Source organism: Chinchilla lanigera, unplaced genomic scaffold (assembly GCF_000276665.1).
Source record: "Chinchilla lanigera isolate Chin_1 unplaced genomic scaffold, ChiLan1.0 scaffold00014, whole genome shotgun sequence".
Lineage (NCBI taxonomy): Eukaryota > Metazoa > Chordata > Mammalia > Rodentia > Chinchillidae > Chinchilla > Chinchilla lanigera.
This window is the reverse complement of record NW_004955415.1, coordinates 14,419,501-14,432,833: the sequence shown is the minus strand read 5'-3', so window position 1 is coordinate 14,432,833 and position 13,333 is coordinate 14,419,501. Positions and strand designations below refer to the sequence as shown.

The 13,333-nt window shown below is 39.2% G+C and overlaps 1 protein-coding gene across 2 annotated transcripts in view; it reads right to left on the bottom strand.

Moving 5' to 3' along the window:
• Nucleotides 1–13,333, bottom strand: part of Atrn (attractin) — a 164,321-nt gene that overhangs the window by 73,122 nt on the left and 77,866 nt on the right. For both annotated transcript variants that reach the window (XM_005380794.2, XM_005380795.2), the window contains 3 exons: nucleotides 12,908–13,091; nucleotides 11,671–11,825; nucleotides 8,981–9,065 (listed from right to left, as the gene is read on the bottom strand). In XM_005380794.2, the coding sequence (XP_005380851.1) occupies nucleotides 8,981–9,065; nucleotides 11,671–11,825; nucleotides 12,908–13,091 (424 nt within the window). The remainder of the gene's footprint in view (nucleotides 1–8,980; nucleotides 9,066–11,670; nucleotides 11,826–12,907; nucleotides 13,092–13,333) is intronic.

Below are 13,333 nucleotides of genomic sequence, written 5' to 3'. Positions count from 1 at the left end.
TATCTAATGGAGGAAGGGGGTCAAACATATACACACAATTCATTTTTCTTTATTAAAAATGAGAACCACACTTCTATTTAACCTGTCTTCTTAACAGATGAACCCAGTAGAAATGAACCTAGGACTCAGGTTACAGCACTTACACCTACCCACCACTTTGCTCAAACTACAACTTTTTAGAGAAAAGTCTAATTTTAATGTCTGAGTCCAGAAATGTTCATAATGAATCTATAAAATCTGGTCATACCAGAAAGAAAGACAAGGCTAGTGTCAAAAAAACCTCAAAAGCTACCACGAAAAGATGTTCACTGGCTAGCAACAGCAAATGATTAAAACTTAAAAAGAATTTAAGAACTACAATGAACTGAAACACATCTGTTTGTATCTTTAAATCCACAAGTTCATGATACACACACTCTGACACTAAGGAGGAAATCTCATCCACTCTCTGTAGACGATACTTCTAAGAAATCAGTTCATTATTTTGAACATTAGCAAACAAAAGAAAAGAATCAATCCTATGAAGTGCTCTTACCAAAATCCTGAAATAAATCTGATTAAGTTGATTTGCAGGAAGTTTAGAAGACAGACCAATATGTTAGTCAAAAGCATGGAAATACTATAATCAAAGTCTGGGGCTGGAGGTATAGACCAGTGGTAAGGCACTTGTTTGGCATGTGCAAGACCCTGGGATCAATCCTCAAATGGGGGTGGGAAGGAACCGGGCTGTAAGAAATTCTACAGAATAATTAACACAGTCAATAAGAAATAAAAGGAAACATAATGAGTGGGAGCCTATAGATATAGAGAAACTTAAAAGACTTTTTATTTGGCGGGTTGTTGAGACAGGGTTTTTCTCTGTAATCCAGGCTGGCCTTGAACTCACTATGTAGGCCAGGCTGGCCTCAAACTCCAAATGATCTTCCTGCCTCAGTTTCCCAAGTGCTAGGACTACAGGCGTGCACCACCACACCCGCTAAAAGACATTTTAATCAGTTGTGATATATAGATCTCATTTGGATCCTAATTTGAACAAATTCAACTTGCTAAAAATTTATGCGACACTGGAAAATTTAAACACTGAATAGACACTGTGTGATATTAAAGAATTATTAACAATTAAAAAGAGTGATAAGTATACAGTGGTGATATTTTCGAAAGAGAGTCTTTATTTTTACTAAAAGATCATCAGGGAGCTGGGGATGTACGTCAGTGGTAGGACACCTGCATTGCATGCACAAGGCTGTGGGTTCAATCCCCAATACATTTAAAAAAAAAAAAAACTTGGTAAAATCCATTTGTAAATTTGTCTGTTTGCTAAAATTTATTTCTAACTCTGAAGTCAAACCTTGCAGGAATTTTATGATCACTTTCAGGCAAGTGCATGCAGCGGTACAAATTTAAGCTGACAAAGATGTACATTCCCAGCTGAGGTCACACAAAACAACATTCTGACTTCTTGTTTTGGCTTTCAGTCTATAAACAAATGTCCATTTTATGATTTTTTTAGTGCCACATTGTTTTGTTCTGTATACTGTGTTCTGATGCTTAAAAATAGCCTCTAGTGTGGTGTTGAAGTGTTGTCCAGTTCCTAAGCTGTGATGTGCCTTACGGAGAAAATACGTGTTAGGTAAACTGTTCACCATGAGTTAAAGGGCCGTTGGTTATTAGCTCTGTGTTAACAAAACAGCAACATACATTTAAAAAGGTGTCTTTTTTTTTTTTGGTTTTTCTCCGGTACCGGGAACCGAACTCACGACCTTGCGCTTGCCAGGCAGGCGCTTTTGCCGCTGAGCTAAATCCCCAGCCCCTAAAAAGGTGTCTTTCAACAGAAACACACATAAAACAACATTTTGTATTGACTGGCTTATGAAAATGTGATGAAAGGATTGGTGAAACCTAACCCTATATGTCCTCTAGGACCAATTCAAATTTAGTAATTCAGTGTTTATAGTGACTTTATAGAACACAACTACTGTGAATAATGAAAATCTACTGTAATCTGAAATGTCTACTTATAAAATCCTCTTATGCTGGAAAACTGCTTCAAACAAATCTGGAGTGGGTTAGGGTAGCCAGCAGGTGATTGCTGAAGTTGAGTAAGAGGCACCTGAGGTTCACCATGCTATCATCTCTACTTCTGGGCGTGCTTCAAATTTTCACAATATTTAATATTTTAATATTTTTAAATATTAGAGGGAAAAGTATTTTGCTTAAATCTCTATTTGGAAGATTATACTACATTTCTGACTAATATGTACATGGGCCTATCTTCTCCTTTGTATTAGGTCTTGAGTTTAATTTTGTCTTCAAAGATAAAAAATAATTTTTATATGACCTTTTATAGTATGTCTCTAAAAGGAACAAAGTCCAAATCATCCTATCCATTTATTTACCCATTCAGAAATACCTATTTAGCATCCATTATGTATGAAATACCTCTGGTTCCTGAACCTTCAGCCTGGAGAGTCATCCAAAAGCTCAGGTCCACCTCCCCACTGCCATAGCTGAATTAACTGTCTGAGGCTGAAGCAGCTTGGTTAGCCTCTTTGAACTTTACTCATTTCTTAGTTTTTACCCAATATTCCCTTATTATCATGCCAGGTCCTTGCTATATTCTTTTTGTTTTTCAGCAGACAAAGTGTCAGAAGGCAAAGTTTCCCTAAGGTTTAGTGTCAAAGTTTTAAGGCTTTTAAATAAATTCCAGTTCTCCTTCAGAGACAAGGTAATCACAGTGAGCTTTAGTGAGATTTTACATTTGCCAGGAAGGCCAGAAGGCTGTGTGTTTACATAGGCTTCAAGAATGCTCCAAAATTAATGAAAAAGAAGTTCACAGCTATCTACTCTGATCTGGCTGAATGTGTGGCCTTGAAAACAAAGAAAGTAAAACCTAGGGTAGACTTGTAAACTTCTGAAACTCTGATTCCCCAAATCACAAATGGCTCCAGAAATAGGGGGATCCTTACTGCACGAGGATCTTTAAGCAAAACTACTGACTGAATACTAAGCTACAGTAATATAGAGGTAATCCCCATGAACTCAGGCTTAAAATAAAAAACAACTATGAAGAGAAATTAGTAGTGGCATGCTGTGGGGAAAATAGAATCTACAGAACTAGAGTTCACAAGATCCTAAATAAACAGCAACAATCCCTAAGGGCTTCACATGCTGGACTTAGGAGACAAAGACTTCAAAGCAACTAAAGTTATTTGGGGAAGGAAGGATTATGTCTAAAGAATTAAGTGAAGGCATGATATGAATGCTCAACAAATAGGGGATAAAATAAAGAGACATGAATTATAAAAGAAATTCTGGAGTTGAAAATACTATTCAGAGTGGGGCCAAGAGAGGTGACAAGTTAATGATGGCACTAACCTTATTAATGGATTAATTCAATAATACACTGAGAGTTGAATGCACAACACAGATGCAGGGTCTAGCTGAAAAAAGTGAGTCACTGAAGGTGCAATTCTGAAGGGTGTACATTCTCCCTAGCTCCTGCCTCTTGGGCTTTCTTGCTACTTTGTCTGCTTCCTGGCTGCCATAAGGTGAGCAGCCTTCCTCTACACCATTCTGCCATAATGTTTCAGGCTTGGAGCGGCCCAACCATGGACTGCAATCTTTGAAACCATAGCCAAAATAAGCCTTTCCCCTGTAGGTTGGTTTCTCAGGTATTTATTTGGTCACAGTGATGAAAAGCTGAATAACAAAATGGAAGAGGAAAGAACACTTCCCAACACATTCTGACAGTCCAGGGTTAGTCAATGACATCATAAGAAAAGAAAATCACAAGCTAGTATCTTTCATGAACATAGATGGCTTTTTTTTAAAATAAGAAAACAAATTTTGTGAAATCTTGACTATGATGATGATTTCACAGGTGTACGTAAGTCAAATTTATAAAACTACACACTTTATGTGCAGCTTATTGTACATATCAATTCTAAATCAATAAAGCCATTCACAAGCCATATATGAACACACAACCCAAAGTAAGTATAATAGCTCATAAGAAAATTCTTAAAATGCTGTTTTCAAAATTCTTAAAATACAAAGCTCCCGCTCCAGGAGGCCGCACGGCTGGGGAGCATGGACCCTTTGGGGCCTGGCGCACCCGGCCAGCAGGCACCCAGGGAGGCAGGCAGGCCGCAGGCGCCCACTCTGGGAGGCCACGTGGCTGGGGAGCATGAGCCCTTTGGGGACCTGCGCAACTGGCTGCACAGGCGCCTGGAAAGGCAGGCAGCAGGCGCTCAGGAAGCAGCATGGAGATGTGCGCCAGCCCTCTGGCCTGCCACTGCCACTGCTGCACAGTCCTGAACTGCCATGCCACAGAGAAGCACTGACACAATAGGCCTGCCCAGAAACATGCGTGAACCATCTCGACATGGAGAAACCTCAGGGAAAACATGCCACACAGCAGGTCGCTCTTGCCCCTGCCCTTGAAAGCCAGAAAGGTCCAGAGTCAGCGGAGGAGCAACTGATGAACAAGGACTTGGAGAACACAAGAGTACCAACACCTGATGACTCAGAGGTCAAGCTGACTGGGGACATGGGACCCATTTGGGAGCTGGAAACCAGGAGGACCTTGCACAATACCCGGGGAGATACCTGGAGGCTATTCTTCCCCTAACTGTACAGGCTGTGATGGAAGAGTGAGTGGAGCTCCAGAGAGGTCTGCACTGAGACTTCATAGATTACATGGGTCCCCAATATTCAGATTTTGAAGAACCACCTTCATGGAGAAGGTATGTGTCTAGGTTACCTGCCTGGGACACTTTGCACCTGATGGTGCTGAGACTGACTAGTGGGCCAAGGACTTCATCTACATGTTCCTGCCACCTGTGTTGATGGTTGGGGAGAGGACACTAAGTAGTTGTGGGATCCTAATGTACTGGGAGGCTGGAGAGAACACCCCTCTGCTTTCTTAGACAAGAGGCATTGATAAAGCATACTTTCCTGGATCCCAGTTCAGTAGAGGGACAAACTATTCTTAAAGATAAGTTTATTACTCAGTCAGCCCCAAATAGTAGAAAAAAGCTACGAAAAATGGCTTTTGCCCCAGATAGCTCACTTGAGATGTTAGTAAGAATTGCCTCCTCAGTATTTTATAGCCGTGAAGAGGAGGAGGCCAAGGAGACAAAAAAAGAGATGAGAAAAAACAGCTGCCTTTGTTGCAGCACTAAGAGAAACAGACCCTAAGTCTGATTCTCGGGGCCCCAAGAAGAACTCATCAACTATATTCATCTGCTACTGCTGTCAAAAGCCAGGCCACCGCGAGAGAGACTGCCCTAAGAAGCCCCCACGCCATACCCTAACTGTACAGGTGACCATTAGAGGTCAGACTGCCCTCTGAAGCGAAGGCCCCAGAGCTCAGACCCCTCCTACCAGCTGGTCCAACAGGAATGAAGGGGCCCAGGGCATACTCTGCCTTCTCCCTCTGGCCAAACCGTTACCTTCAAGGAGGAGCCCCATGTAATCATGACTATAGAGGAAAAAGTAAACAGCCTATTGCTGGACACTGGTGCTAGTCTCTTGGTCCTTCTTTTCAATCCTGGCCTTCCTTCAAGCTGTCACATCTCAGTGAAAGGAGTCACTGATGAGGAGGTAATCTATTTGGCTGTAATCTATCAGGCTATAATTACTTGTTAGATCTTTCTTGCATATCTTTGTTTTCCTGAGAAACCACTTTGAATATACCAAGATGTATTACAGCAGCCATTGATAATTTCCTAGCAATCTGTCTATAACTCTGTAATGTTTCTATTGTTCCTATGCTATTTCATAAATGGATATATGTTTATTACTATGTGTTTTCAACAACAACCACTGAGAATAGTCAATGATTGGGGCTGGGGATTTAGCTCAGCGGCAAAAGCGCCTGCCTGGCAAGCGCAAGGTCGTGAGTTCGGTTCCTGGTACCGGAGAAAAACCAAAAAAAAAAAAAAAAAAAAAAAAAAAAAAAAAAAAAAAAAAAAAAAGAATAGTCAATGATTATTTAATTGTTCACTAGTGTATAGCTCTATTTGTTTCCCCTAGAAACCACTTTGAAGAAACCAAAGTACAGTACAACAACCACTGACAATTTCCTACCATTTTTGTCTGTAACTCACTATTATTTGTCTATTTGTTTTCCTGAGAAACTATCTTGAAGATTCCAATAGGTAAAATAGCAACCATTGATATTGTCCTACCACTTTGTCTGTAATTCAGTAAATCCCCCTATTACTATGTTATCCTTCTTTCACTGTTTAAAAAAAAAAAATTAACAAGGTTTATAAAAGTGGCATTATTTGCACTACAGAGTATCCTGGGCAATAGCTGCATGCCTGGAATATCTCTGTGCCTCTCGTGGATTATTCATCTTACCAAGCCTCTCCAGATAACAGTCTGAAGAAAATAAGGCTGGAGGCTGTGGAAATAGCTAACACATAACATCATCTATAATATCTGAGGGAAGCGTGCATGGTGGAGGGCTAATGCTTCTCTTGCAACAATTTAAAGACTGGACACAAGATCAGTAAGCAGAAGATACAGAAAAGCAGATTCCAGATGGTATCGTCAACTTGCTAATAATCAGTGTCTCCCAAAAAACTAGGAGCTTCCCTCTTCAGTAAATTTTCCATGCCTGGACTTAAGGCATATCCTCCTCTTCATGAGGAATCTCTACTACCCCTGAACACTAATAAAGGGACACTTGCATTGTACGAGATTTTGGGAAATGGCTTCAAGGATCTCTTCCAACCCCCAAATCCTATGAGCTGCCAGGAAGTTCAATACTAATCCATAATGAGGTATTCAGTAATTTACTTGTACTTTGCCTCTATTTCCCTCAAATGAACAGAGGACTAATAACTGAAGCATAAAGATTATGTGGCTCTCTACATTATTTATTACCATATCTGAAAACTGCACAATTAAATTATAAAAAATCACCCATTTCCCTTTTAACCCCACTATCAGCTTAGTATCATATGGAATAGGCGGGATTTGGCTAGTGAATTTGTTGCTTAAACCAAACAAGCTCACTTTTTTCCCAAGAGAGTTCGTGTTCCCAGCAATTCTGTTATCTCTGGTAACACACAAGTTCAGAAGGGTCAGGAGATCCCTTCACAGAGGTGTGGACCAGGGACCTGAGAGGAACATGATATCCCCTGCAGCCTCAATGCCTCACAGCCTCCTGTTTCCTACCTCCCTCAAAATGAGTCAGAATAACTAAGGCAGGCACAGCTGTTCTAGTACTGCTGACGGACTTACAACATGGATAAATGTTGTGAGTCAAAGTTTCTCCTTCAGCATATTATTTCCTAAGATTACAATGAGAACAGGCCTTCACTGTATGGCCTCTCTCATCAACTCCTGCCCCTTTCAACTCTGCTCTGTACCCACACACACTCACAGATCCAGGCTCAAACACACTACTGGAATTACATGAAAATTAAAATTTTATTATAACTCAGACAAGTCATTCTCAACTTTGATGCATGGTTAACTATGTTTTACGATAAACTGTCAACTTACTTGAAAGTCTGTATAAACCTCCCCTTTCTTTGGTGGTACTGGGGATTAAGCCCAGAGACGCACATGCCAGGCAAGTGCTCTACCACTGTGCTACACTTCAGGCCTTTTTTATTTTATTTTGAGACAGTCTCGCTAAATTCTCCAGGCTGGCACTGAAGGCGCTATCCTTCTACTTTGGCTTCCTGAATAGTGGGGATAACAGGCACATACCACTGTACTTGACTCCTACGAATGTTTTAACAGAAGATGATTTGTTTGATAGTTATAATCACTGTATAAACAGGTGCCATTCAGCCAGTACCTATTACATGCCAAGCCCGTGCTACAACAACATCAGGAACACAAAGATGAGGAAACCTGAGGCCAGGCATCCAAGGGCAAGGTGATAGCCAAGGGTTCCACTGCTTGAGCTAAAAAACTTCAAGAAACATTTGCTAGAAGTTTTGAGGGGTTTTCCTCAGAGGGGAAGCATCAGATTATCATTGCAGGTAACACTTAAAGGAAGCGAGGTAGTCAACAATCTTTCCATTTTAGTCTATAACTATCAATGTTCTAATTATAAAACCATATATACTGCTAAAAATTCAATAATTATTTTATAGAAAGTGTTAGCTATTTCCAAAAATTCTAGTTTTTAAATTCTGGTGAGTCTTTCTTTACAATAGCTTCAAAATATTGCTTTCTTTCTTATTTTTCCTAATCCAAATTAAAGTATCTTCCTCTGTTTTTCATCAACACATCAAAAATTTTGAAAGCCAAGGGATCTCAATATAATGCAGTTTCAGGGTTTTATATGACTTTTGACTTTAAAAGTAGAAAGAGATACCAGTAATAGCAGAAACAAAATGAGAAATATTAATAATGTGACTAAGCTGTTTAGCTTCTCAAAAGTCTTTAAAGTTCACTAAAAAGAACAGAAAAATGACCACTCTGAATCTCTTTTATTGGAGACTTCTCTAGGGCACACTTATACATAGCTCTGGCAAGTATGGTCCAGGTACTGCTTAAAGGTGTGTGCGGTCTGTATCAAGCTTAACAATTTCCCCATGTCTGTTCGCCTATATTATCCCTTACCTGAAGTGCCCTTTTCCTTCCCCTGCCCCCCAAAACTCTCTTTACCATTCAGATACAACTACTAGAAACTTGACAACCCAAGTACCAAAAAGAATGGCAGAGAACATAAGACAGTAATGTATATGTAGCCCTGGCTATCCCATGCATTCAGACACCACCAAACACAGCATGCTCTGCCTCCTAACAAAATCGAACCAATAAACATGGCATTTGAAGAAATTCATATCTACATCAAGTACTTTAAAGCTGGGTCAAGAAATCCATATCTATATAATTTTGTAAAAACTAATGGGATAAAGAAATCCTGTGAATAATATCAAGCTCAATTCCACTTCATTTTATTTTCATTTTAAACATGAGAGAAAAGAGTAAGAACTTCTCTAATTACCTGTTGTGTAAGACTGCTGAGTGGCCAAATCTGTTGACATCATGGTGGAGATCAGGTTTGGGAAGCACTGACCAACGGTCACAAGCTAGAAACAAGAAAAACTCATTTCAGAATGGACTACCGCTCATAATCAACAGGAACTGACACAGTTTTTGGCAAGAAGACTGAACTACTGCCTCATAAAACGCCTCTCGAACTTTTTTAGTCACACGGTTATTTCTAGGGTACAAAGTGGCAGCAATAAAGCATCAAGAGAGGAAAGAAAGGCAGATCACACAGCAGTGCTAATTTGCAGATCATCCAATACTCAAGACAAGCTGGACACTCACTATTATCTGTCCATTTTACTATCTAGAATGTTTAACTTAAACAAATTTTGTATTCTACAAAGCTTATTTGAATAAAGTGGGTCTCACAATTATTTTCCAATCTTCTCTATTCTGACTTGTCCAAACTTTTTTTTTTGGTACCAGAAATTGAACTCAGGACCTTGTGCTTGCCAGGCAGGCGCTGTGCCGCTGAGCCATCTTCCCAGCTGACTTACCCAAACTTAAGAAGCTACAATGGAAAAATATCAGTGGAAAATTAAAATTTTTAAAAATGAAAACTTAATTTTTTTAAAGTTCTTCCCTAGATCCCTTAGATCCACTGGTTTTCTTTTGTCCTGACCTGTGCCAGCAATCTCTCTTCTGTACCTTATGCCAGCGGTGCTCGTGCACCACACCATCCTCATGCTCACTGTCTCACTCTCTAAGGCATGCACTCAACACGAGTTCTTCTCCTTCATCCAGACCTTCTTTAAGCCTGACAACAACAGTCTTCACGGCTTTCTCCTAGTAGCCTCGATTCTGACTTCCTCACATGAAAAACAGAGGCCACAATTCCCCAGCTTCTGGCCTAGCACTTTGCTTCCTTCCCTAAAACCACGGTGTTGCAGGATCCCTTCATCTCATCCCATCTGGAAAGATACCTATTTTGAATGAACAATGTACACCCTCTCTCCTTTGGGCCTCCAACATCCATCTGTGGCTTTCAATGCAACATTTACATGTTTCTCTCTTTTTTTTTTTTTTTGGAGACAGGGTCTCACTATGCAGTTCAGGCTGGCCTTGAACTCACCATGTACACTAGGCTGGCCTCGAACTTGCAGCAGTACTCCTGCCTCAGCCTCCTGAGTGCTGGGATTATAGGTGTGCGCCACCATGCCTGGTCTCATCTCTCTTTTTTAATGTTCCTCCCAGAACTACCTCAACCTGAGGCACTCACTTTACTCCTTTACTTCAGCTTGCATTTCTCTCAAAACACCCCACACAGTCTTCACACTCCTGGTAGTCAGCAAAGTACATCTAACTCTTTATTCTCAGGGCCATGCTCACCACATTGGTTCAAACCGTCAGCAGGACTTCAGCAGCAGCCTCCTAACTACCAAAAGGCCTCTTTCTAACTACTTGCCATAAGACCACGGAAGAGATCTTCCTGAGACATAAGTATGATTCCATCACCTCCTCTGGAATATGCTTCAAAAAACCCACACCCCTCAGCAAGACACAGTGGGCTTCTCAGGATCAAAATGGCCTCCCTTGACCGCTGTTTACTTCTGTAGTTCCACTTGAGGCCACTGCCACCTTTTGTGTTGTTATGATCCACACAAAATTACTCTACCATGTGCCATGATCTCTGTCCACCTATGTCTCTGCACATGGACTTCTAGTGCCTGAGAAGTCCTGCCTAACTTTACCTGGCTGCTTCCCAGAATTCCTCAGGATCTCACTTAGATGGCTGTTCCTCAAGAAGGCATTCCCTGTCACCTTTCACCCCATGACTTAAAGATACTCAAGGGACTTTCTCATATATTCCTTTCAGCAAAAAACACCTGAATTGCAGTTACACTGTTCACTTCTCTGCCTCCTTCATCATCAGACTAAGGGCTATAACTCATTCATCTTATCCTCAATGTACAAGCTCAGTGGCCAGCACTTAAATGTCTGTTGAAAATTAACACCTGACTTAGAATAGTCCAAACTGTAGAGATAAAAGAATGGTAGTTTCAAAGGCTAGAGAGAAGAGGGAAATGGGGAGTTACTGTTTAATAGGGAGACAGTCTCAGTTTTACATGATAAAGACAGTTATGAACATGGATGGTATTGCTAGATGTAAATATTATGAATGTATTTAATTTCACTGAACTATACACTTAAAAATATTAAGATTAGAAATTTTATGTGTATTTACCACAATAAAAATGTTTTTAAATGAACATCTGATATTTATACATGAACACTTCTTGTACTGTATTTGTTTTACATAAACAAACACTGCCCTCTTCTGGTCAAGTATATCCAACCAAGAATATGTGTGTATCTGCACTTACGCCAACTTTATACAAATCTGGTGGTTACAACTACTCCAGCTCTATCATGTAGGGCTTTTGCAAAAATGGAGAAATAATTTATCTTGACTCAGCCTCAAAAACAGTAATATTTAAGCAGTTAGCAACAATGACTTCACAAAGAACCTATTGTAGATGTTATACTTTTAATAAACGTGTAACCTTAAATAAATATAAAACTACCATCTGGGTCTCTTCCAAATGGTAAGACCATTTTGCACTGGTGATATTTTCAGTTATTCTATCTAAAGCTACCCTCAGTAAAAACTCTCCTGATGCTAAATGGCTTTGGAAAACTTACCGATGTCATAAGCCATGAAATCTGAAGAGAAACATTTGGCACCATGGCTCATGGATGTGTCGTTGTGTGTATTTCCTCCAAACACCAGCATGGTTCCACTCACTATCACAGCTGTGTGCAAGTAACGGAAAAATCGGCTGTCCTTAAGAATGGTCCTTTTGAGTTTATTTAAAAATAATAAATATAAGGTTAGTTTTAAAGAATATTTATCTATCTGCTAATGCAAACATAACCATTTTATTAATTTCAGATGCAAACTGCTTCCAGACTTTTCCTATATATAATTTTCTCAACAAATATGCAAGAAAATCTATAAAAATTTTGGCAAAATATATTAAGAGCTTTAAAATGTTCACACCGTAAGGCACTGTAATTAAAATTTCTGAGTAGAAATCATGAAATATAGAAAGAAGTTTCTGTACAATGACTTAATAGACAAAAACTAGAAATCAAAATCATCAACTACATCAGATTAGTAACCTCATACAATGGAACAGTAGCTACAAAAAATGACTTTTATGACATGTGAAATCATGTGCATAATACGGTCCTAAATATATGAGAAAATACAAAAAGTAATAGAAACTGTTGGTTTATAATTATATTATTTCATAATTCAAATTTGCTTTACATTTGTTAAAATTAGCACACTTTTCAGAGGCATAGCTATAGTTCAGAGTGGGGAAAGCTCTATCAATTACATATAAGGACATCCTGTTTATTGATTTTATGGGATGACACCAGTAACTCACCCTAAAAAGTTGGATATTAAGGCAAAGTTAAATACCAGATATCTCTTGATTAGGGATACAAGTCAGTGGTAGGGTACTTGCCTAGCATGTGCCAGTCCCTGGGTTTGATGCCCAGCACTACCACCAAAAAAGCAAACAAGAACTTTTAATTAATTATAGGTATATACAAACTCAGCTATTTATTCTTTAGGATTCTGAAGAAATAAAATTTTACAGTAGTGCTCTGTGTATGAAAATTGAAAATCAGCTCAAAACTGCAAGCATTTTCTATTCGTCCTACTACAGAATTATAGAAAAATGTAAAAATATAAATGTTGGCTACTTTCTTACCCTGTGCTTATTTCCTAATTTCTCTATGTACAATGCCAAGAGATAATCTCTGGATTATCTACCAGGTCTGAAAGTAAAAATATAGCACATTTTTCCACCAACTACCTTTCCTGAATTCATATGTTAAAGTGAAAAGCTCAAGAAAAACCACCCACCACATCTGGGTATCCACTTCGTATCTATAAAGGTCATCAGTGAGCCGGTATTTATTTGCACTGAAAGCTTTGTAGCCACCATGAACATACAGGGCCTTGGTTTTGTGATCATAAACACTGCTGTGGCCATAGCCCCCTTGTACAAGGGCACCCTGGGTGTGTAATATAGTCCACATGTTCTTATCTGAAGAGAGAAAAACCAGTTAAAGGTAAACACTGCAACCTCCTTTTCTCTAATACTTAAAATCTAAGCAGTTTAGGGCAACAGAAAGGATTTCAAGAGAGCTGATTGAGATATATATCTATATATTCATATAGATATATTCATATTCACACTGATATATGAATATGTTAAGTATCTGGTTATATCTATCTATATACACATATATAATTTAATCTTTTTATTAAAAAAATCCATCTAAAACT